A 25,833-nucleotide genomic window follows, 5' to 3' on the forward strand; every position below is an offset into this window, starting at 1 on the left:
CATTTAGATCAGAGATGTTAACTATCTCAGGTGACGAAGGACTGAGTTGATTTGTAGATGGACCGGAAGAATAACCAAACGTCAACTCCCGATCACGATTGTCAGCATCATCGTCATCTTTAATGACATCACTGCTATTATCGATAGCATGGTGATCAGCCGATGAGGAAGCAAGATGGGAATCAGTAATCATGTTGGAAGGAATATTGTTGAACTGAATAAATAAATCATCATGAATTCCGTACCGATTATCATTGGGACTACTGGGTTCAACTTTCAGCCGACCGCTTTCAATCGGGATTATTTCAATGCAGCCATTGTCGTCGTCTTCAGACTTAATATTTATTTCCGAATCTCTGGGTGTTGTGGTTACGATTCTTTCTACATCTCGAGACATTAAAGTTGAAGAGCAACCTTCAGCAGCTGATGGCATATGTGCAGATTTAGAAATCGGCAATTGGGATCTGGCTGAATGATAAGAGCTTTCAAGCAGTTTTATAAGAGGGCTCAAGTCCACTGGTTGTGAATCACTTGCTGGTGTTGCCGTTTGTTTACTGTTCGACAGAAGGCCAGAAAAAGAAGCTGGTTCTGAAAAGACTGGTTCAAAAACGGTCGCAAGAAGAGAATTTATCCTGACCTTCTGAAGTTCATTGTTACATATCTGCTCAAAGTCTTTCATGTCTAAGCGTTGGGCGATGATTTTTAGTTGTAAGAGAATGTCTTCATCCAAGTGAAGCACACCATTGTACATGTACTCTGCAAAGGCCAAAAGTGCTTCTTTGCTTACAGAGTTAGGAAATGTAACTTTGGAAAACACGTTGCTTGGAGTACCGTATAAGATCGGCAATACTTTTGGACAAACGGCACCTAAAATCATCTTGTGAATCTAGAAAAGAAATAAAAACAACAAAAAAGTAAATAAATATTAAAAAATTGGTAAAAGTTTTTGAAAACATTTTGAAGAAATTTTGAAAACATCTTTAAGAAATTTAAAATTTCAAAGAAACAAACAAAATGTCTTTGCAGCCACATTTAAGATGCAAATATTTTTATTAAAAATCATTAGTTTTTTTTTGTTTAAAGTGTGACTTTTTCTCTTATTGCCGTAGTCCTGTAAAGGTCAGGAAAAAAGATACAATTCAGTATTTAGTGGCAATAAAATATATTGAACAGAAAAGTAAATACAACAAATACAACAAATACAGATTGTGGTTATACGTCAGTCCGACTGCCATGGGTACAAGGCTCATGCATAACTTGTAAGATTACTCCAAGAGACATATTCTCCTTGTCTTTATACTAAGTGGAAGAGTTTATTATTATCCATAGGGTGGACACACCACAACATATTAATTTTGTATCGTAAAATATCCATCATCAGAGTAAATGTATAAAAAAGAAAAAATTTATAGTTTTACCATTATTATTGGGGGGGGGGGGTTATATTATATATATTTGGAACATGGTATTTTCATTGTCATGGGTAGGTACATAATACAGATGTTTTTTATTTTAATTTTTTAATAAAGAGGGAATTCTGGGCAAGAATCTTTGTTTTTTGTAACATAAATGTCCTTGCCGTGTGTTTTTGGTCAGGTGGCGGTCAAATGTTCTTAAACGATCCAAGATGGAGAACATGTTTTTGTATGAACCTTTTTAGATAAATATTTTTTAAATCTTAATATATGAATACAAGTTTAAATAGCATCTCTCTATTTTCTCCTTTTCAGTCCTCTCATAATAATCTTCATCTTTCATTTGGTAATCCATATATCTTGTTAACTCTTATGCTTATGCGGCTTTTGGCCTTGATAAGTAGCGACTTATTAGTAAACATATTAATAAAATTGTGTGTGTGTGCTTCTAACGTCTATGTGACATACGGATTATTATTTTCTTAATTCCTGTTAATCAATTATTTACTGAAATTAGAAATGCAAAAGCATTATGTACTAAAATGAAATGACTTACAATTCTACTTCAAAAAAAAAATGATTTAAAAAATTAAATCCATCAGGATGCATTTCGGTTTCTTCATAAACAAATTAACTATTTTAATCTTTTGTTAATAGCTGAAAAAGTGACTGAATTATTTAATTGCTTTTGACAATTTTAAAAGAATTTGGAAAAATTTAAACTCGTATTATTTGAATTATTCAGACATTTTGAATGTTATTTTCACGTTTTAGTCAATTTAAACTGACTTTTTTCAGTTGGATCTTCTTAAAACTTGGGAATCTGCATGGAATTTTGAACAGAACCCTTCATTTAATCCATGGGGGTAGCATGCTCTTGTTTTATCAGTCATGACAGAGTAGAAGTCCAAAGTAATTTGTAATTGTATTTTGAATATTGCCCACATTGCGGATTGAATTTTCAAACTCCAGATGAGTGTAACTTACAAAGGAATTTTATCAAGTATTTCATGGATCCTTGCGGAAAGAATTCCGATAAGATACACCTGAAGAAGGTTGGAGGTTACATTGACCAGAACATTGTGAAAATATGCTCACGATGAGCCCAGTTGTCCGAATAATTCAAATAATACAAATTATCAAACTGCATCTCAAAAATTCAGAAATATAAAAAAGTTAACTATTTTAATCTTTCGTTGATAGTTCAGAAAAAAAAAGTGAATGAATTATTTTGTGCCCTTTTAAAATTTAGAAAAAATTCAGAACCATACCGTCAAATTATTTAAGCCTAGAGCAACTACAGGCAACCTTAAACAACTGTGATCAATCTCATTTTTTGATATTAAAAGAATTTTTCTTTTTAGAACAAATACTTGAGTATAGAAAAATATTTTTATTAAAATAAAATTTCATTAAAGCAAAATTTGATTAAAACAAAATTTCATTAAAACATCCCATGTTTAAGATTTGAGGATAATTGCATAATATGTCATGAATATATGAATAAATGAAAACAATGTTAAAAACGTTATTCTTTGCACAAGGTTAGAATAGTGGAAAATTTAATTAGAATTTAAAAAGGTTAGTATTAGTCAGAATATGGCATCACAAACAAAAAGTCAAATGATACATAGTGGATAAGCTGATCAGATCTTTCTCTTTTTTTTATTCTTAGAGAAAGAACTATAGTATTTGATACAGTGGCTTCCTCTTCCCAGAAAGTGGATGGGTTGAGATTATTATGTATACTAGAAAATAAATATAAAAACTCTGAAAGCATTAAGTTTTAAAATAAATTATATACAAAATATTTAATAAAGGAAAGAATTGCCCTACATCACACTAAGTTATATTGAATAATACATTTTTAAAAGGATTGATGTGTGTGCATGAGCATCAATAATATGTATGTACTTGGTAAAATCTTAAACTATTGAACTTTATATTTATCTCCCTCCCAAGATGTGACACAAGGTGAGGAAAGTGTGATTTGAAAAGCAAATGCCCTACAGGAAGAGGACTCTGGACTACAAAAGATGCTAGGGCAGCCCCATCACATTCCCTGGTAGGAGCGTCTCAGGCAATTAGCAATAAACTAACCCCTTCAAGTGAGAGTGAGGGTGAGAAGGCAAAGCCTGAGAGAGTGGACCTCAACCAACAGAAAAAAAGCCATCTGAACAATGGCCTAGACTCTGGTGACATTGGGGCTAGAGAAACCCCAGGCTCGATTGAACTTATCATTATGAATTATGGAATATATATTCTAGGTAACAGGATGAATAATGTTGACACTTTACCATTTATAGGAGTGCCATCAAAACAGTACCATATTAAGCAAAGAAAGAAAAAAATAAAAACTTCAAACTAATCTTATACTTATTGTTTATAGTATTAGGGTGACATGTCAGGATATGACATCACAGACAGGAAGTCAGATGATAGTGGATAAGTTGATCAAAAATCTTTCTCTTTTTAGAACTGCAAGAGAAAGAGAGAAGGATTGTATTTGATATAACTAGAGTGATAAATGCAATTATTTAAGTATAGTGGAAAATAAAAAGAAAAACTGCAAAAGCATTGTTAAATTGATTTGTGCTATCATCTATATATATATATAAAAGGCAAAATGTGTGTTAGTGTGTCTGTGTGTGTGTGTGTGTGTGTGTATGTGTATGTCCGGCAAAGGCTTTTTGGGGGAGGCACGCTCGGTCGGGTCACTCCTTCTTAAAACTTTTTATATACTGTCTAAGTCATAATATCTACGAGTTACGAACGGAGTTCGCGTCTATCTTTAATTTGCCCGACTTTTACGCATTATTTTCGAGATTTTTTTCGATCGCAGCATCTTCGTTTCGCTTTTCAGTATAAAAAGCGAAACTGAAACCGCACCATCAATTCCCTGGCATTCGTGGCAGGGACGTCCACAGAGCAAATCGGCTTTGATCAATGTGGCAAAACCATCATATCAGACAATTGCTTTTCATATGGACACCTCCATTTTTATCTTGGCTAAACAAACAGCCAAAATTGGGGAAAGAAAAACTACCTCACAGCAAAACTTAACTGCCGAATATGTTTGACCTCATTATCATTTAATTTGTGTACCTGTCAACTTTATAACCCTTAAATTAAAACAGTTTTCACTTCCTCTCCCCTCATGGCCAAGCGGGTTAGATGTCACAATTTTTCCCTTTCTTTTCCACCTTCGCGTCAATGCTTCGGGTTCAAGCCTACCTTCCTACCAAAACGTTTTTTTTTTTTTTACACCAGGGTTTTTGTTTTTTATCACCCCCCCCAACACACACACCTACAAACACCCCCGCTAGTCTATATATATATATAAAAGCAAAAATGTGTGTATGTATGCATGTATGTATGTATGTATGTTCGCTTTTTGTGTATGTCTGTAAAAGGCTTTTTTCGCTGGATTTTTCGGTCGGCTCATTCCTTCTTAAAACTTTTTATATCACGTCTAAATGATAATATCTATGAGTTACAAATGGGAGTCGCCTGTCTATTTAATTTTCCCGACTTTCACGAGCTATTTTTCCCCGATTTTTAGAGCGTCCCGTGTATCTTTCGCTTTTCAGTATAAAACAAGCGAAAACTGGCTTGCAGCTGCATCATGCTTCAAGGTCAAACATCACGTGACTTAAGGTTCTCACACCTGTTAATTTCATTTTATAAACGTTAAATTAAGAGGTTTTTCATTCCTCTTCTCTCGTGGCTGAGATGGCTATCTCCCAGGGTTTTTTCCATTTCATTTCCACCTCCACGTCAAAGGTTTGATGTTCAAGCCTACTTTCCTACTAAAACTTTTTTTTTTCTTTTACACCTCCAAACACCCGGCCAACGTTATTTTTTAAAACAGGGTTGCTTTGATCACCCCTTCCCCCCACAACACACACCTACAAACACCCGGGCCACGCCGGGTACCCTCCGCTAGTCTACTCACCTGTCTGTTTAAATGTATGTATGTTTGTATGTTTCGCAAAAACTTTTGACAGAGGCGATGGATTTTCATGATATCAGTATCGTTTTGAAGCTCGACCCTTCGGACGACAAATTCCTTCACCCTCAACTAGGCACTTTTCTACAGGGAGGGGTAGCAAAAAATCGTTCCTTCATGACAATTTAGCCAAACACGCATGCGCAAAAAATGTTCTTTCTTGAATTAGTTTTAATATAAAAAAACGACTTAATTTTGCTCACGCAGTCGTAGACCAGTCGTTATAGTAACAGCGTTGTTATCTTAAGATTGCAAGTTCGAGCTGAGATATCAGATATTTTTTTTTTTTTGATTTTTAAAGTTTTAATATTGAAACAGGATTATTTATGCCATTTTTTCATTCGTTTTTTTTAATTTTTCCATCACATTCGCTGTCTTTTTTTTGTTTTGGCTTTCCTATGTTTTTAAGTTTTAACATCGTTCACTTATTCTTTATTTTGCATCATGTTTGCGGCTTTTTTTTTTTATTTAAAAAAAGTTATATTTAAACAGGGTTATTATGTTTGCTTATTCTTTATTTTCCATTTTGTTTGGATTTACCCCCCCCACACACACACACACACAGACACACACCTCATTACACTCGGGCAACGCCAGGTACTTCCGCTAGTTTTTAATAATTTTTACATCATTATTGCAACAAGAATAAAAAGAGAAAGAAACAGAGAGAGCGGTCACTATTTGTATTCGGATGATTAATCGGAATTGAAAAAATCCGAATTTTTAGGGGGTATGAGAATAAAAAAAAAAAAAATTAACCTATTTTCCGATGCCAAAAACAATTCTTTTAATTCTTTTATTGTTTGTTTTTGTTTCTGGATTTTTTTGAGATGAGGATTGATAATATGTATTATATGAATTGTTCAGACTACTGTTCTCATCTTGGTTGTTATTTTCATAATGTTTCGGCCAATATAACCTCTGATCTTCTTCAGGTGTACCTTGACAATGACTCCTTCATTAGAAGAGCTATTTTTAGATTTTGTTTAAAACTTAATTTTTCATTGCTGGTTCTAATGATGAAATGATAAATATTTAATAATTCTAAACTACTAGTATAACAAAAATCTATATATCTCTCACCCCAGGGGTATTTTTACATTTGTGAAAATATATACACAAATTACACATGTTTTTATTGTAATCTGAAAATAAAAATATAAAACCAGCAGCTCTATAGCTCAATATATAGAGAATCAGAATCAAAATGAAAAATATTGGAATCAAAAAAATATCAGAATTATCCTATCACTAGTTACTATCCAATGAGCAACAGCTTACAATGTGTCAATAAAACTAAACTTCAGTTGTGTACTACAAGCTGTCGATCTGAGATATTTCTTATGGTCTGGAATCAAAGAAATTGGTCAACCATAATGCTACAATAAGACGCAGAAAATACTATACTTACCAGAATATTAGTGGTGCCATTACTGATGTATGTATCACAGAGACGTCCTGTCTTCCACAAGGAGAACATGTTAGACATAACAGATACTTGGTGGTTGGGGATGACAAGGGTTCTTTTCTCTTTTTCTGGAGCACCAAATAAGGGTTGGGCTTGGAATCTTACTTCATTCATAGGAATATGTCTGAAACAGTTATAATTTCAAAATAAGAAAAAGGCATTTATACAGTGTAGGACAAATATGAAAATTGCATTCCAAGTAAAAATTCTTTGATATACTTATGTACTATGCAAAAATAAGCATCCTCATTGAAAACTAGGAAAAATTATCAAGTAAAATTTTAATCTACTATATATCTATATATATAAAAGCGAAAATGTATGTGTGTATGTATGTTCGCTTTTCCTCGATGTCCACGAAAGGCTTCTTTCAAAGAAGCGCTTGCTCGCTTCACGACTTCTTAAAACTTTTTATATCATCTATAAATTGTAATATCTCAGAGTTATCCACGGAGCTCGCCTGTCTATTTAATTTTATTGACTTTCAAACGTTAATTAGTCCACATTTCCCGCATCGGCACGCGTTACATTCGGTTTTCGGTATAAAAAAAAGTGAAACTCGACTCTAACCACAGGCCGAAAGCCAGTTGTCTCAAGAGAGCGAAGTAACGTTTGTTCAATGTCGACTTTGTCATATCAGACTGTAGCTTTCATTTCGCTCCTCCTAATAAACAGGGAGCGGGTTTTTAAAAACAAACAAACCGATTTATTCAAAACTGTCCCGCACAAAATCGTAACTGCTAAATACCTATTGCCGTCACGTCAATCAAAAACGCGCACCTGTTTGTTTTTTTAACACTTTACTATTTTCCAACTGCGCGTCGTCAACGCTTTGGGTTTTTTTCACGCCACGCCAGGTACCCCTCGCTACTATATATATAAAAGACAAAATGTATGTGTATGTGTGTGTGTGTGTATGTCTCACAAAACTTTCCACACAGGCGACAGATTTTCACCAGATAGGTATCATTTTGAAGCTCCACCCTTCAGACGACAAATATCGAAAAATTGGCTAAAAACATTTCCTTCACCCTCAACAGGACACTTTTCTACAGGGAGGGGTAGCAAAAAATCGTTCCATCATGACAAAATAGCCAAATATGCATGCGCAAAAGGTTCTTTCTTGAATTAGTTTAAAGTTTATAATAACCGACCCAATTTCACTGGCGCACTCTTAGCTCAGTGGCGTAATTATCTTAAGGTTGCAAGTTCGAACAGTGATGTAATATTATTTTTTTTCGATTTTTAAAGTTTTAATATTGAAACAGGTTTTTTCCCATCACATTCGCTGTTTTTTTGGTTTGTGTTTTTCCGATTTTTCTAAGAAGTTTTAACATTGTTCACTTACACATTGGGTTTTTTTTTCATCATCTTTGCTGGTTTTTTTTTGTTTTTGTTTTTCTGATTTTTTTATTTTATAATATTTAAACAGGGTTATTACTTTGCTTATTCTTTAGTTTCCGTTTTAATATATCCCTTCCCAATACACACCCCTCCAAACACCCGGGCACCCTCACGAGTCTATTATATAAAAGACAAAATGTGTGTGTGTGTGTGTGTGTGTGTGTGTGTGTGTGTGTGTGTGTGCGTGTTAGTATGTCTACTAAAAACTTTCGACACACACGATAGATCCTCACAAGATCAGTATCATTTTGAAGTTCGATCCTTCAGATGACAAATATCGAAAAATTCTCCAAAACCATTCATTCCGTCACCCACAACTGGGCAGTTTTCTACAGGGAGGGGTCGCTTTTTCCTCCGACATTTTTGCAAGTTATCATTGCCTTCCAATTGACTACGCTTAATTTCAATGCTCTTGACTTCCGCTTGCACCATGGACACATTGGCTATGATGTTACTTTTTTCCCCCCTCCTTCACGTTACGGTTCGAGCCTGCCTACTACCACTTTTTTTTTTAACACTTCTCTCCACCCAAACTGCCTACTGTTGTTTTGATCTCCCCTCTCCCCCGCTACTACCACTTTTTTTTTATTTGCCACCGGGGTTCCTTACTACAGCACCTCCACACACCTCGGCAATGCCTGGTGCCCCCGTTAGTTAAATATAAAAATCAGTTTTCGTATCCCACACCTACATTAGTGCTACTACTACTTTAATAAAGGTATTCATTTCAAACCACGTATATTCTTTTAATGGTGAAAATTTTGATAACAAATAAAGGACATCTCTAACTACTTCAATCAGAAATCTTAGGTCTAATAGAATTCCTTTCTCCATTAATTAGGCTATGTTTAATAAGTCAAAATCATACACCTGAGGCTCTAAATCCTGTCACCTTTGCATTTTGGCGGCTGTAAGAATAATTAACTCAAAAAATGAACATTTCGCAATGTAAACACATGAAAAAATTCAAATACAACTGGTTCGAAATCACTTAATCAATCAATGCTCCCCCTAAACTACATAAACATCAATTATAATTCCTCTAATTCTCTAGACATTAGATAATTTAAGAACTATTAATCCCTAATTCTCCCTTGAAACTTTTCAATATTTTTTAAGTTTATCTATTTCTATAGAAAACTCCTGCCACAAAGTTTACTCATTTCTTTTGCCTTTTCTAGATTAATAATACTCACCTAGGACTCTTTGCAACTGTTACTCCACTCAGCACCTTCTAGACTTGATTATTATTCCTTAGCAACATAGTATTTTCCTCAATCTCTTGTTGTGTTATTGATTCACTAGTTACAATAGCCACCTACATTTAGATTGCCCTTTAGACATATCCACAGCCTCTCTGAGTTCTATCAAATTTTCTTTTAACATCTTATGAAAATCCCCCATAATATGCTAATTAGTTTGAATTATCAAAATTTATAATTTATATAACCCTCTTATTCCTCTTATTTAGCAACTAAAATAGGCTCTAAACCACCAAACACCTCCTAACAAGGTTTGTATACTATCTCACATGATTTTAAACCCTCACCATTAAATACAGCTCAAGTTGATTATATTTTGATTATTTTTCTCACTTATCATCCTATTTCTATTTTAATCTTAACAGATTAAAATAGAAATAGAATGGCTGGCATACACTATTTATTCTGTTTGCTTCAACTTTCATTGCTAAATTTGAAATATATTTTTAAGTAAGTGCAATTTGCATCATTTCCTTAGCATATTTAGTATTCTAATCCCATTAAATATGGCACAATCACGTTGACACACCAGTTCTTGCCAGAAGTTAAGCAACATTGTACCTGCCCAGTACCAGATGGGTGACTATTTGGGAAGGCGAGGTGCTGCATGTACCGCAAGGTAAAATACCAGGTTGAGAAACTGGTGCGGTCTATCCTTCTCTCGAGGGTAGATGGTACTCTCTTAAGCCATGGTAAGCACACAGTTTAGTGATGGCGTCATGATAAAAAATACCCTTGATAGCCTTGGCGAAGCATCAAGTATTCAGCTACTAACAGGATTTGAATTACACTACAAACTTGTGTAGTGAGATCAATCGGCTACGGCCGCGCTGGATGGATGGAATCCCATTAATATAGCAAAATTCTTGAATTTATTTTCATTTTATTTTATTTCTAAATTTACTTCTGATTCATGTATATATGTGTATGTATGCTCAGGCTTTTTCTGGATTTGTATATCTATGTGCATATGTATATATAGATGTGTACATGCTTATATAGCTATTTATGTATGTATGTGTATATATGTATAGTGGCTTATAGACATAGAAATTTTGCAACATATAAAATCTAGTCCTTTTTAGCCTACCCATTTTCATCTATCAGACTAAACAATCAAGGTTTCCTCCCTCCCTCTTTTTGCTCCAATTTTATGTCACTTTGACATCTTATATTTAGCAACTAGTTTGAATCTGTTCTAAAAATAGAACGTCCGGCCCATTCTTAAAATATTATCTTGTTTTGCATTTAAGTTTTTTAGCATAATTCATTTTAATTTTTCTCAGTTGATGCGAGCAAATGGGATTTTTTCATTGTGAGGCCAATAATAACTTTTTCACTTAGAATCTTTTCCAGTGGAAAAGTCTTCTATTGCAATTTTAAAATGCCACCTTCGCATTTAGAATTTGCTCATGTTTACCGATTAGCTACTTGGATTATTACAATTACTATTGGACTATTTGATTTACATTTCTACATCTGACCAATCAACATTTTCTTTGGATTGTAATACTATCCTTTTAATCTATACATTTCTGCATTATGATCAATTTTATACAAATATAACTTCTGCATAGGATCATTTCAAAAGTAAAGCCTCCTATCTTTTTTTTAAATCAAAAAGTTGAAGAACTATGAAGACAGAAGTGATACCATTAAAATGAGCGACGTTTTGTGCTACAAAATTTATTTTTCTACATAGTCACCACCATTCTCAATGCACTTTTGCATGGAAGAATTCAATGACGCATCTCTGTTTCTGACGCAGGTCCATGACAGGGATTACTTTCTTAGAGTCTCAAATCGCCAATATCTAGAACTAAGAGATATGAAACTTTCAGGTAATGAATGCATGAGTTCAGTCATCATAGCAATGCAATTTGCAATCCCCCTTTGATCCATTCAGGTAGAATAAAAAATTGGAACGCCCCCTCATATATATTTTCAAAAGACATTTTACATTACTACACATCACTAAATAAGAAAGAATAGAGAAAAGATATACACATGAATGGTTTTTGTATTCATTTTTTATGATGACATATATATATATATATTTATATATATAGAGTGAGAGAGAGATATATATATAATCTGATTAAAATAGTGCAACTCATATATTGGTTTAGAAAGCATTAATACTCACGATATAAAACTAGACTCTGTTCTGGATATTTTTGCTGGAGAAGGCTGTGATTCGAGTTCTTCATAAATTATAGAATTGTTATTTGCTGTTGAAATATTCACTTGTCTTCTTCTCTGTTCTTGGAGTTCTTTTGAAATTCTTTGAGAATGAAGCTCAACTTGATCCACAGAAGGAGCGCTAATTTCTTCAACTGGTAATTGCAAAGGGATCATATCTGAAAATATCCGCCGTGATTGTTGATGGTTGGTCTCGTTTGCTGATCGTTGGTGGCCACGTATTTTTGTGTTGTTTTGATTAAATGAATGGTCCATTCTTTGCTGTTCGTGTTGAGCAAGATCTATGCTGATCAATTCCGTTCCTTCATCACCGGACATCGTGTCGGTAATTAGGTGTTGTGGCGGCTGCAATAGGAAGAGAGATTAATCAGGAAATGATTGGGACTTTTATTTGGAGAGGATGATGGAGTTTTAGAATATCTAGTATTTAGTTATTTACATGTTTCGTGCTGCTGCTTTTCTGGCCTTCTTCAGGTGACTTTTTGGAGAAAAAGTATAATGCCCATAACATGCCATTTCCTCCTAAGAAAGTGTTCCGTACTCAGCAATGTACCTTGAAAATTTGACCCCCATGTATTTTAAACATACAGTGATGCTTAATTCATTTAATTTAATTTTTATTTACATAAAATAAAAACAAAACGGTTATAGTCAGCAAACATACTTCCTAACTTCCGGCTGCTACCAGAAGCGGTGACAAGGCAAATCAATTCCTCTGCTTTTTTCTCTCATGCCTACATCTCCCCTGTACTCTTTTTTATTACATTTTTCCGGATATTCTTTTTTATTCAATAATCATTGAAAAGTTTCTCCGGTCTTATTTTAATTAATATGTACTTTATGCAATTGTCTATTTGGTATTTGCATGTGTATATATGTACTTCTCACTTACTATTCTGATATGATACCAATTTTCAAATCCATGAGCTAAACCCAGAACCACTCAACTCCAATCTCAACTTGATCCACAAAGATATTATAAACTTTAATTAATAATAAGTATAATTAACACCTTATATAATGCATATAATAATGTGATAAAATTAACACCTTTTATAATGTGATAATATTAATAATTGGCTTACATAATTTGTAAATAATAATAAAATGCACACATATTCACATTTACATATACATATAGATGTGTGTACATTTATATGTACTCCAATTAAATTTTAAATTATCTTAATAATTCCATAATGGCTTTTGATTGCAAATTTAAATATAATTCATTAACCACTAACATAATTTTATAATTTTAATATTCTAATATTATTTACCTAAATATATACATATGTATGTATGATAGTATCTCTGTACGTATGTTTATTTATGTGGATATCCGTCCGTGTATATTTATTGTGTATATATGTATATATGTGTGTGTGTGTGTATAGATATATATATATATATATATATATATATATATATATATATATATATGGTGATGTGGTGTGTTGCACACAGGGCCTTTGAGCGTGTAGTGTTGTAGCTTAGTGAATGTGTAGAGTGCTTAGCTGCTTGGCTTTCAGGTGCTTTGCTCCTCTTGCTTCCAGCTGTAACCGCCACCTATACTCGCAAGAGTGAAGGGGAGGCAGTTTAGTAAGCCCTGCCCACTGGTGGTTAGAGCGTCTCACTGGTCAAGACTCGCATGCCACCTCCTCGTGGTACATCACGGTTTAACTGGGTACCTTGCGGCCCCAGGCTAAGTGTATGTGGGATCTCGGAGTAGTCTGGAGCCCCAGAGGTGTTGAGTGCATGGCCCTCCGGCGTGAGGACACGCCCTGGCTTACACCAATCCAGACCCCAGCTATGTGGTCAAATAGCAAAATGTCATCTCGGCAGCAGGAGTTGGCAGTCATGGTATGAGCGCTGCTGATATATTTTTCAACCACCGGTCTCCCATGGCGGATCACTGAGCGGATGAATCAAGAACGATCAACGGTCAGGGATCAACACCCAGTTAGCGGGTACTGCGGGGCAACCTACCACTGCTCCAGCTGTCGCACTCCTGTGCTCCGCTGGGGTCCGCAATGTTGGGTCCAGAGGTGGATGTTCTGTTCTGGGCATGCACTCATCCACTACTTCCCTGCCCCGGCGCTTGACGTTTCAGGCAACTACTATGGATATGTCAAGAATAAATTCTCAGCGACTTCCTGAACTGTAGAAGACTGAAGCGCCTTGCCAATCGTCGTCCTCGACGTTAAGGGCCTATGATGATGATGATGATGATGATATATAAAAACATGTATATATTTATATACTTTTTTCAATTACATTTTCACCCCAAACAAGCCACATTGCCACTTTGATGTAGGGGGCTACTTTTAGGGACACAGGCTACAAGGGTACTAGGTGGGGAGTTTGGCAGCAAGATGTCGGTTCACGTTACACTTGTACTTCTGCATGTCAGTACAGTTGGGGAAGCAGGAACCTGGCAGGGAGTTCCAAAGTCTAGCGGTTCTGGGGAAGAAACTACTGAAGTAGAAGGCTCTCTTACATCTAGGGATCTCTACTGTGAAGGGGTGGCATTGTACTGCTTGTCGGGTTTGTGAGGGGTATTTAGGTAGAAGGGGTACAAGTGCTTGCAGCTCGTCGGAACATACACCGTTAAAGTACTTGTAGAACAGGCAGAGGGATGCTATATTGCGTCAATGGGACAGAGGTTGAAGCTTGGATAGTTCAGGATCTATTAGGTTGGCGACTCTCTTTTGAACCTTGTCTACGAGTGAGAGACTAGTAGCAGATGCACCGGCCCAAATATGACAACAATACTCCATACATGGGCGAATGGTAGCCTTATAGAGGTACAGGATACTTTCAAGGGTCAGTAGCTTTCTAGCACGGTAGAGAGAACCTACCTTTTTCGCAGCGGTCCTGGCAATGCTCTCAATGTAATTATTCCAACTCATGTTTCCTGTGAACATTAGGCCGAGGAGTTTAAAAGATGTGCTTTCAGATAAAGAGTCTTTGGCCATTGCTATTGGTGGTAGAGAAGGTTTCTTGTAGTTATTGAAGGAAACAAGTTTAGTCTTGGCAGCATTGAATATGACCATCCATTTTTGTCCTCATTCCACTACAGATTGGAGGTCATCCTCTACTGTTTCTGCCATTTCTTTAGATATGTGTTCATTTGTTTTCCTGTCGTGTCTGTTATAGAGCATGGTGTCATCAGCATATATACCCATTTCACAGACAATTTTGTCAGAGAGGTCATTTATGAATATTAGGAACAATAGAGGTCCAAGGATAGACCCCTAAGGCACCCCTGCATTTATATCATATTGTTTAGATGTACGGCCATCGAGGACAACCTGGATTTTTCTCTTATCTAAGAAGGATTTAACTATGTTAAGTATTCTTCCAGTGATACTGTATGATCTGATTTTCTTGAAAAGACCTTCATGCCATACCCTGTCAAAAGCCTTAGATATATCTAGAGCTACCGCTCTACTCTCCCCTGCTTTGTCAAGTGAATGGTATATATGCTCAGAGATTACAGTTAGAATGTCTGCTGTAGAACGGGTTTGCCTAAATCCATATTGTTGGGCGGTAAGAAGTTTAGCATCTGTAAGGTGATGGACCAGAGATTGGTTAATTATGGACTCAAATATTTTGGCAAAAAGTGGGAGGAGGCTAATAGAGTGGTAAATTGCGTTTTTGGGTTGTTTCAGTAAATTCTCTCTTAGCTGTCGCTGTGGTTGTTTATATATATATATATATATATGTGTATTGTGTGTATGTTCTTGTATGTATATATATATATATATATGTGTATGTGTGTGTACACGTATGTATGTATGTGTATATGTTGTGCGTATGTATATAGATGTGTGTCTCGGTATGACTATGTCTGCATAAGTCTATTAACATTTCATTCTCCATCATAATAATTTCCTTCTTTTTTTCTCTCTTTATTACTTTTTATTAAACTCCCTCCCCCTCCATAACTTCCACATTCTCTTGACACACGACTTGTTATGTCAACGAACACATTTGCAAAACTTTTTTTCTGCCACAAGAAAATCAGTTTATAAACAGAATCCACTTTCCATATCAACCTTCTTATACAATTCACAGTTCCAGTAAAATTACGACCTACTTTAATCATTTCAAATTTATATCATCTATAAATCAAGCTGTATTTTTTTTTAACAATTTTCTAAAAAGTTGAAATGTGGTCTCTCCATTTTTTATCCTTCTTTTTTAGAGAGCTCGCAACTTTTATAGTTTTTTTTTTTTTGAAGAGCTCCTTTTTCCTTTTTTCTTTGTGGCATCGATGGATTCAGGATCGCCTGATGAAGTCTCATTGACTGAAACAGATAGCTGTTTGTAGCGACCATATGTAACTGTTTACCCTCAAATAAGAAGGCAGTATACTGGAAACTATGCCAACAATTGCATTTTGAACATACAAATTGAGCAGGCACAAACTTGAAGTAGTACTGGAAAAGAAAAATTACAAAATCTTTTGGGACATGGAGGACAGGCTGGTTAATCCAAGCAAGAAAACCAAATGTAATAATAGTTAATAAGAAAAAACAACACTACAAAATTATACATTTTGCCATCCTAGAAGATCATAGCATAAAGATCAAGGACACAGAAAAATAAAGCAAATACATGGGACTTGCTAAAAAACTGAAAGGGCTATGGAACATGAAGAAAGTCAATATAAATACCAATAATTGTGAAGCAGTAGGAATATTCCTGAAAAGCATGAAAAAAAAGACTTGGAAAAATTGGAATCAAAGAAAAGACTGAGACTCTACAATAGACGACAATGATCAAAACAACTGAAATCTTAAGGAAAATCCTCAAATGTGGAAACCAACCCACATAAATGCTAGCTAATCTCTTGTATGTTGCAATAGAAATAAAAGAAAAGAAAATAGAAAGGACACCACTGCATGGTGTTCTTTCTATTCAAAAAACTAAAACTGCAAGATCTCATAAGCTATCCCCCTCCCTTACACACTGTAATTGCACTAGCCTCATCTGTTACTATAGAAATGATTGTGTAGAATTATGAAAGATGGAAAGACCGATAAATGAGAACACTAACTAGGCCTCCACTAGAAGAATGCAGAGAGTTATTAGGACCTTGGAGAGGCTCACTGCTAGCCAAATCTAAGATGATCAATGGTCGTTGTCAGTGAGAAATAAATGGTAAATACAATGGTTATCAAAAGAGGTGGAGAATACTGAAAATCTAGGGAGATTTGTTGTCATTCAGAATCCTGGAAACACCAGTGGTTATTGTCACTGATAACAATCTGTGCAAAATCTAGTGAAAACAATAATAATAATCTATAAATATAAAAGCGAAAATGTATGTATGTATGTATGTTTGTATGTCTGCTAAAAGCTTTTGACCGACAGAACAAAAATTCACAAACTTGGTCTCATATAAAGCCCCACCCTCCGGATGACAAATATCGAAAAATTAGCCCAAAAGGACCATCAGAAGTGCGTCAACTGATCGATTTCTTGTATTTAAAACCCACTGAGTCATATCACGTGATCTTGACGTCAGCAAGCTGTAATGGCAGTCTGAATTTAAAAACATTATTGTTATCGGTAAAAATTTTTTTAACCCTCACACAAGCTAAACTATGAACTTCTACGCTATGACAACATTACCAAAGTTATTAGCACGTTAAAAATAGTTAGATACGATAGTTAAACGAAAAATAACAAGCCAAAAATGTGAAGTCAAAAAAAAATATGCTTACAAAAAATATTAACAATCAAAGTTTTTACAAAAAAAACCCAGCCAGACGCTATTTTCTTTTTTAGTAACACTCTTTAGAGTAAGGAAGACGAAGTGAGAGAGAGAGAGAGAGAGAGAGAGAGAGAGAGAGAGAGAGACACACACACACACACATACACAAACAGAGAGAGAGAGGCAGACAGATAGAGAGAGATGTCTAGACAGGAAACGAAATACGTAATTTAATAAACGCTACACGCTGAATCAGAAAAAATGTGAAGTAAAACAAAAAATAATGCGCTTAAAAAATTATTAACGATTGATGTTTTTAGCATTACTTCATATTCATTTTTTTATCACTCTTTAGAGTAAGGAAGACGAAGAGAGACAGAGAGAGAGAGAGGGAGAGGGAGATAGAGAGAGAGAGAGAGAGACACACACACACACACACACACAACAACAGATAGAGAGAGAGAGGGGGGAGAGATAGATGTCTAAACAGGAACTGTGTTTTAAAATTTCGATTGTAACATTTCGATGTGTAACAATCCAAGAATTATGGGATTCAACGAGATACGTCAACATATATACTTACAGATTACCAGGAGTCACCCTGGATTCAATGAGATACATGCAAATGTATGCAAGCAGAATACATGGTCACCTGGGATGTAATGAGATAGATGCAAATATATACTAGCAGAATACTTGGCGTTGCCTTGGATTGAATTAGATTGATTGAAATATATACTAACAGAATACCTTGCATCGCCCAGGATTTCATGAGATTGATTGAGATATATACTAGCAAAACACCCAGCGTTGCCCGGGATTGAATGAAATAGGTGAGAATATATATTAGTAAAATACCTGACATCACTTAGAATTTGATGAGATAAATGTGTTGCATATTACCTTTCTTTGCATATACATGCTGTAAATTACCTACCCTAGGTAAGATACAATTATTTCATATGTGTAATACCCGTCTTATGTGGGTAAAATATTCTATTGCTCGAAATAGCAAATGATACATAAACATACAAAATTCTTCTCTCATAAGAATAATAAATATATTACAAAACAAAATTCAATTTTTTCATTGTTTATATGGTCCCGAGCAACGCCGGGTAGCCCCGCTAGTAATAATCTAAATCAGGAGTCTCCAGAGTTTTTGAATGGGGAGAGGGGAGAGGTGTACATATTGCTGACCTAAACGAGCCAAAATACAAAAAAAAAATGACCTGGACATGTTTATACTGTTTTGATCATTAGCTTTGCTTTTTAATGAAACTGATTTTCCAAAACTTTATTTTTTTAATCATTTTCTGAATAAAAAGAAAAACCACACATTATTTTTACGTCTTCCATAAGAACTCCGTGGCTCAGATTAAAGATTTTGGCAGGTTAGATCTGGTCTACAGGATGACCCTTGATCTAAATGAATAAATGCAAAAGTTATGCTAATTTTTTGCATAAGCATTAAAGTCAAAACATGCTATTTAAAGTTGATTCAACATTAGACAATAGACATGCCATTGTTTTTATATACTGTTTATATATATGTGATATCAGTCACAAGATTAACTAATTTGCATATCGGTTTTGAAGAAGAACATTTTAATTAAGTATTTATTATTTGTTATTGTTTTTTAATACAACGATTGTTTTGATTTTAATATAATAAATAATTACATTGGAATATTGTTTTATCTCCAGGGCAAATATTTAGCATTTATGTCCGAATGTTTTCTTTCTTCAAATGGACTGGCTAGATTTTAATCAAGTTCCGATTTCTTTCTATACTGTAAGTCCAAAGATAAACTGATTCATTCTTTCTTTGTCTTTTATTTATGGTCACATTTAAACGAAACATTAATTTGCATGGAATTTACCAACTATTTATCTCTCTATATGAATATATGAGAAAGATTTTGTCTTGTGTTTACAAGAAAGGTATAAATAAAATGCTTAATGTTTCAAATTAATGCTTCAAGTATTTAAAGTAGCAAACTTTGGGAAGTAATACTGAGCTGGCAATACCAGTTAGTAGTCTTATACACAGAGATGACAGAAAAGAATAGGCACTAAGATAAATATTTCTCCTGAGATTAATATATGCTTATTTGTATTTACAGATAAGAATAGTTCTGAAATAACTTAGAGTATCTCATTAAAATTGCATCTAACAACATCGAAGCATGCCATGAAGCAAAGGAGCATCAGACCTATCAGAATTTCTTCAAGGACAAATCGTGGATCTACATGAAGGTGGTCTTAGTCAATGAAAAATATCAGGAAATCTTTCAATACCCCTTTCTACTGTTAATAGAGTGATTGTGCAATTGACAAGAGAGGACAAGAAGTGCATAAAACCTCATCCAGGTCGCCCCAGGGCCCTCTGAAAGAACCTTGCATCTTGTGAAAAGAAATGTTGAAAGCCTTTGACATTGCAACACAAGCTGGTGTCAGTCCTAGAACAGCTGTCAGGTATCTTCACAAGCTGGGCTACTATGGGAGAGCTGCAAGAATGAAACCTCTTCTTCGTCCTGCCAATATCAAGTGCAGAAAAGATTGGGATTGTGAGCTGGTGGGGAGACCTATGACCTTTTGGGCCAATGTTATTTTCTCTGATGAGCCACGATTTGCATTATTTACTGACAGTGGAAAGATATGTATATGGAGGCTCCCTCAGTAAGAGTTTGACTTAAAAAGACTGCAGTCACCACTGAAACATGGAGGTTTCTTGTTTATGGTATGAGGTGTAATTTGGAGTGATGATTGCTCAGACCTGGTGGAGTACGAACGAAACATCATATACCAGTAAATAGCAATTGAGTTAGCTAGTTTGAATTTTGGCAAGGGTAACATTAATACATGTCAGGATAACCTGGTAGCAAGTGGAAATATACCCAGCTGCAGGTAGCATGATTGAAGTGTGTGTGTGGGAGGGGGAGGGGGCAAAGATTAGCTCCCCAGACAAAATTTGCAAGAAATGCAGAGGGAACCATATGATGATATAAAGATGTGATGATGTCTTGCTGTCGAGGAGAGAAACAAAAGAATTTTAAAAACTCAATCTGAGTAGCGAGACAGAAAAGATGCGCATGACAATGTAGAGAGATTCTAAGCGAATATACTCTCAATGTCTGTCAATCTGCGTCTCTCAATTCTTACCGCTAAGACTAAGTTAAAAAAATTAAGTAAGTAATAAGTAGTAAAGTATTATGGTCTCTTCCCCAATGAGTAAACTGTCTCTTTCTAATAAAACCTTTGAAACCTCAACAAGTCACCATTGTGTTTTCATGCACAAAAAATTGTTTCTATATAGTGAAACAGACAGGTCATCAACCACAAGGGGATCACAATCAGTCATGAACGACAAAAAGAAGCCACTATGTAAGAAAGACAAGCACATAAACACCCTGCACAATGTATATATAAAAAGATTTTGGGCAATTCAAAAGTATAGGCGACTCAAACTAATATCAGTTGAAAATCTTTTACTGGTGTAAAAATGTTCTGCTTACCAAACCGGACAAACTGTTTTAGTTTAAATTTGCTGACATTAATACAAAATAATAAACACGTTTAAGTGTTTTTAATTAACACCAAAAGTATTTTTGCTTAAAAAAATCTTTCAGTAAAAAAGAAATGTTCACACACAAAAAAAAAATATTTCAATAAAAATGAAATGTTCTTTCACACACACAAAAATAAATAAATAAATAAACTAAAATAAAATAGCATTTTATGACAACCCTTTTTTCTTGCTACATGTGTTTTGTGAGTTTAGTGGTAAGAAAATATGTGAAACATTTGTACATATTTTTATTTCCTTAAATATGTTTTACAGAAATAGAATTTTTCAGCATTAGTTCTTCACATTGCTCAGAATATGCTTCAGATTCAAACCATTCAAAAAACATTGTATTGTATTTTTCCAAAAGAAATACTAATGATACAAAAAATGTAAAAAAGATAGTAACACATTTTTCTAATAAATATAAAGAAATCAATCAAAATTTAATTAATATATTTTTATAATATTAAATTGTACTCTTATTTTTCTAAAAACAATGAACAGTAAAACAGTAGCATTTCATTTATTATTTTATGAAAATTTAATCAAGTATTGCTTATTTTTGTAAAATATGTGCAAAAAAATAAAATTGTGTACAAAAGTTTCACATATTTTCTTTCATGCCAACTTGCTTATTTATCTTCTATATAAATAAAATGAACTCATTTTTTCCCGTCTGATTTTGACATTAATAGGATTAAAAATCAAGATATTTCATGCAAATATAATATGCACAAACGGCAGAACAATATCTGAGGTGTGTTATAGGCTTATTATTTCTCAAATTCCTCGATAATCTTAGATTTCTATACTTTTTCTGCTGAGAAGTCACGGCCAAAATCGGTTAAGATCAATGGAAGTGGTAAAATATTTTCTCTCTAATAAATTCCTCCTCCCCCTGCCACCACTTAACACCGTTTGGGGATCGTTCACAAGGAACAGTTGAGAAGAGAACACCGGTTTGGCTTCGTAGTTCTTTCATGTGAAGTTATTTAAAATCACTAAACTAAGCTGCAGTGCTCTGTGGCGTAGTGGTTAGCGTGCTGGACAATTCACATTATATTTTCACGTTCGCGCCGACCTACCGTATTCGTTTTTTTTTTTTTTTCCTAGACAACTGGAATGGACTTTTCTTGGTGGCCGAACTGTTAACGTTGCAGATGTTTTTTTTTTGTTTTTTTTTCACACTTTATTTTCCTACTTTTACTCATGACTCCGGGTTTGATCCTTCCTACTTACCTACCATAACATTTTTTAAAACTCCCCCCCCCCCCCGTCCCGGAAACAAACACTCGGGCAACGCCGGGTACCCCCGCTAGTTTTACGATAAAATAGGATGTCTGGTATGGCAACCGGACCATTTTTACTTCAAATCAAGGTTTTCACTTGACACTGGTATGGTTGGGCTTAAAGTCGCCTCTACTTCTGAATCGCCAGATTTTGCTTTGTTGATGTGTTTTTGGCAAATGTGCAAAAGTATGCACTTACATAAATGATCATGTGCAAACCTTTTGTTAAAATGTTATAGTTGTAATAGTCGTAGTAGTAGTAGTAATAATGATAATAATATTTGGTTTAATATTCATTTTACAGGTTGACATGTGTAAGATAGGTTCTAGAAATTGACTTTTAAATTAGCCGGGTTTTTATTTAACTCTCTTTCTCTTAAATGCTTGGAAATGCTATTATGAGATTGTTTAATACCAAGTTTTCATGTGACTGAGGAAAAAACATAGCAGTTTCAGAAGCAGTATCTCAATCAGCTATAAGAATTGAGAAAGAAATGATACAGGACGCTGTGAATGAGATAAAGAAGAACAGAAGATGTTTTCTTTTACCATTTGTTTGTCGTTGTTTCCACTTGCAAGATCCCAATAAACACTGTCTGCTTTTTGAGTGTCATTAGGTATCTGACAATAATATGGGGATCTTCCAGCCATTGACTGCGACTGTGATACCTCACTAATGTCCATTGCCTGCTGGTAACCAATGCTGCCAGTCTGTTGCTCATCACTGCCAAGGTAGTGAATCACAAATTTCCTATTGTTACTGAAGAGCCGATAAACATGCTTAATCGACAGACCATCCTGTCTGTTCTTTAAAGAAAGGAAAAATGACAGTTTCTTCAAAGCAGGGTTACGGTTCACAGTCAGGACAGACGAGCTACGTTTCACCCATTCATAACCATCTTTTTTCCATTCTCCGGATTCTTGCAAGGGTCCAATTTTCAAAAGGTAGATCTCTCCACGAGCAGGTCGGCAAGGAAGTTTGTTCTGGAATATTTCATCAGGGAGCCAAAGCAGATCCATAGCCTCTTTGCTTTCTAACTGTTTGTAGACACCACGATTGTAAGGTTCGACTGCCATGTTAAGAAATGGGGGACATAGCTGCAGGTCAGGATTGCAAGCCGACAATGCTGGTATGGAGTCTCTTGCATCGTCAAAAAATTTTCGCTTTCTCCTCACTTTTCTGCTTGTGGTCCGATCTTTATCTTGACCAAGTCGCAATGTGGGAGCCCAATCAACACTTGCTGTTTCATAAAGGGTGGAAGGTTTCCCTACAAAAAAAATAAAATGAATATTTATGTAAAGAAAATGAGTACTTATCCAAACACTTATGCGAATAGAATTATTATTCATAAATATATATAAGTATTTATCTATACAAAATTGGTATTTTATATTATTTCTTTTGTTCAGACTATTATTTTCATTTTGAGTGTTATTTTCACAATGTTTTGGCTGATATATCCTCCAACCATTTTCGAGTGTATCTTGTCGAACTCAAAATTTACCAGTCTGGCTTGACAATGGCATAAAGATAAATAAAATAAATAATTAATTATTCACATTCTATATAATTTGAAAATCAAATTTCCCTTATTTTATCCTTTAGTCCTCACATTCCATGAGCAATGTTTTGTACAAAGGGGAAAGAGTTGCCATTTTCTAGATTGGAATCTATTCATATAACATTTATCATTGACTAGTTTTTACCTTGAAGTGGTATTTGTTTTAATTTCTTACATCAAATTGCCTGGCATGATTTTGATAAAAAAAATTTTTTAATCAAATAAAGTAGAGGTCTCAAAACCCAGACAGTGATTTGGTCAGTGAACAGGTCACTTCCCTTAGGTGAAGAGTGTTATGTGAAATCATAGTGGGGCCATAATGCATCAATAGCCAGCCAACTCCCTTCCTCAGTTTGAGTTACCAGACAGACAGACACAGGTAATACAGATAAAATTATAGAGGAATAAAAGACAAATCAAATGAGGTATAAATTGTTTAAACAGTTACATTCAATTTAGCTTAAATTTGCGGTTTTTGAAAAAATGACAGGTGTGGACTTTCTTTTTGGCACCATTGTATATATATATGTATATATATTTCCCCAAAACTGCTGGCCTTGATGGAGGGGAGACTAAAACTTGCTGCTATGGTTTCAAATGATCTGAAATAACAACAAGTGAAGACCTGATTCCAAATATTTCTCATATGTTATATCTCCTCTCTTGGAAATAGGATACGATTATGAATATCTCCAGTATCAAATAATCCTTATACACTGTGAAATTTACTTTATGTATGAAAACCAAAGAAGAGAGATATAACACATCAGAAATATTTGGAATCAAGTCTCCCCTTGCTGTTATTTCAGATCATTTGAAACCAAGGAAAGTTTTAGCCTCCTCTCCATCTAGGCTAGAGGTTTTGGGGAAATATCAGATATTTTCTAATTCATATGCAAAACTAGGAAAACAAATGACTCTCGCCCTCTCAATCTCTTTCCTCTCTCAATCTTTTTCTCTCAATCTTTCTTTTTTTCCAAAGGAGCCCCGATGATGTCTGCTGCTAGCAAGAGCAGTGAAGAAAGAGAGGAAGTCTGTTGTTGGTTTCACGTTTTATCAACTCTATTGGATAAGGCAGGAAGAAAATGGATTTCAAAATCTCGAGATGCGAGAATTAGCTCCTGCTTGTGCTTGTTGCAATTTCGACTGCTACATATGAATTTGATGAAGATTAGGTGGAGGTGCTTATAAGAGGGTAAAAAAAATATGGTGGCATTTTTTTATAGTAATTATAATAATAAAAAAAAAAACAGTCAAAGTACAAATCACCAAAATAAAGCAAGAGTATAAATATTTATTTATTATTTACTATTTGCCATAACTATTTGATGATAATGCTCATCCATTGCTGTCGATGATGACCACGAAGTCACTGGTTTGTAGTTGATTGGGTTTAGTGGGTCCACAGATGACTTGTCAGGCTAATGCAAGTTTGAAAGTAATGGCCACAAGTGGAGCATCCATAGTCAGTAGCTGTGATTAAGGTGCTTGCTGCGCAGCCTTTGATTTGCGGAGTGTGCACTTCCTCCTCTTCACATCCAAACGGTTTTTCTCTGCTTCCATTTAAAACATTATTAGTATATCATTATTATTTTTAAACTTCAATGAACGTTCAATGAATAATTGTTTTATTTTTGTATTCATTTGAAGATCTGCTTTTTTAAAAGAAGGAACATTTTTTTCTAATAGTAATTATAATAAAAAATAGTACAAATCACCAAAATAAAGCAGAAGTATAAATAATTTTTTTTTTAAATATATAGGAGTTACATAGACAAATGACTAAAAACTAAGAAATTGGATGTTAACACTGAATTTACTGGGGTAGTATGTAAATTGATATTCTGGTACAGTAGAACCCTGGGGTACGGTGGTCCTAGGATACGTTTTTTTCAGATTATGATGTGGAATACAATGTTTTTCCAA

The 25,833-nt window shown here is 34.7% G+C and overlaps 1 protein-coding gene across 1 annotated transcript in view; it reads right to left on the reverse strand.

The window, feature by feature from the left end:
- LOC145239756 (uncharacterized) overlaps nt 1–25,833 on the reverse strand; it is a 36,123-nt gene that overhangs the window by 1,726 nt on the left and 8,564 nt on the right. Inside the window, exons 2-5 of the mRNA XM_080103164.1 lie at nt 22,895–23,613; nt 11,705–12,105; nt 6,836–7,016; nt 1–886 (exon numbers count right to left, since the gene is read on the reverse strand). The exon at nt 1–886 is cut by the window's left edge and continues 1,726 nt beyond it. Of these exons, the coding sequence (XP_079959290.1) occupies nt 1–886; nt 6,836–7,016; nt 11,705–12,105; nt 22,895–23,613 (2,187 nt within the window). The remainder of the gene's footprint in view (nt 887–6,835; nt 7,017–11,704; nt 12,106–22,894; nt 23,614–25,833) is intronic.

This window comes from Euprymna scolopes, chromosome 19 (genome assembly GCF_053919585.1).
Source record: "Euprymna scolopes isolate OS-2025 chromosome 19, ASM5391958v1, whole genome shotgun sequence".
In the NCBI taxonomy this organism is placed as follows: Eukaryota; Metazoa; Mollusca; class Cephalopoda; order Sepiida; family Sepiolidae; genus Euprymna; species Euprymna scolopes.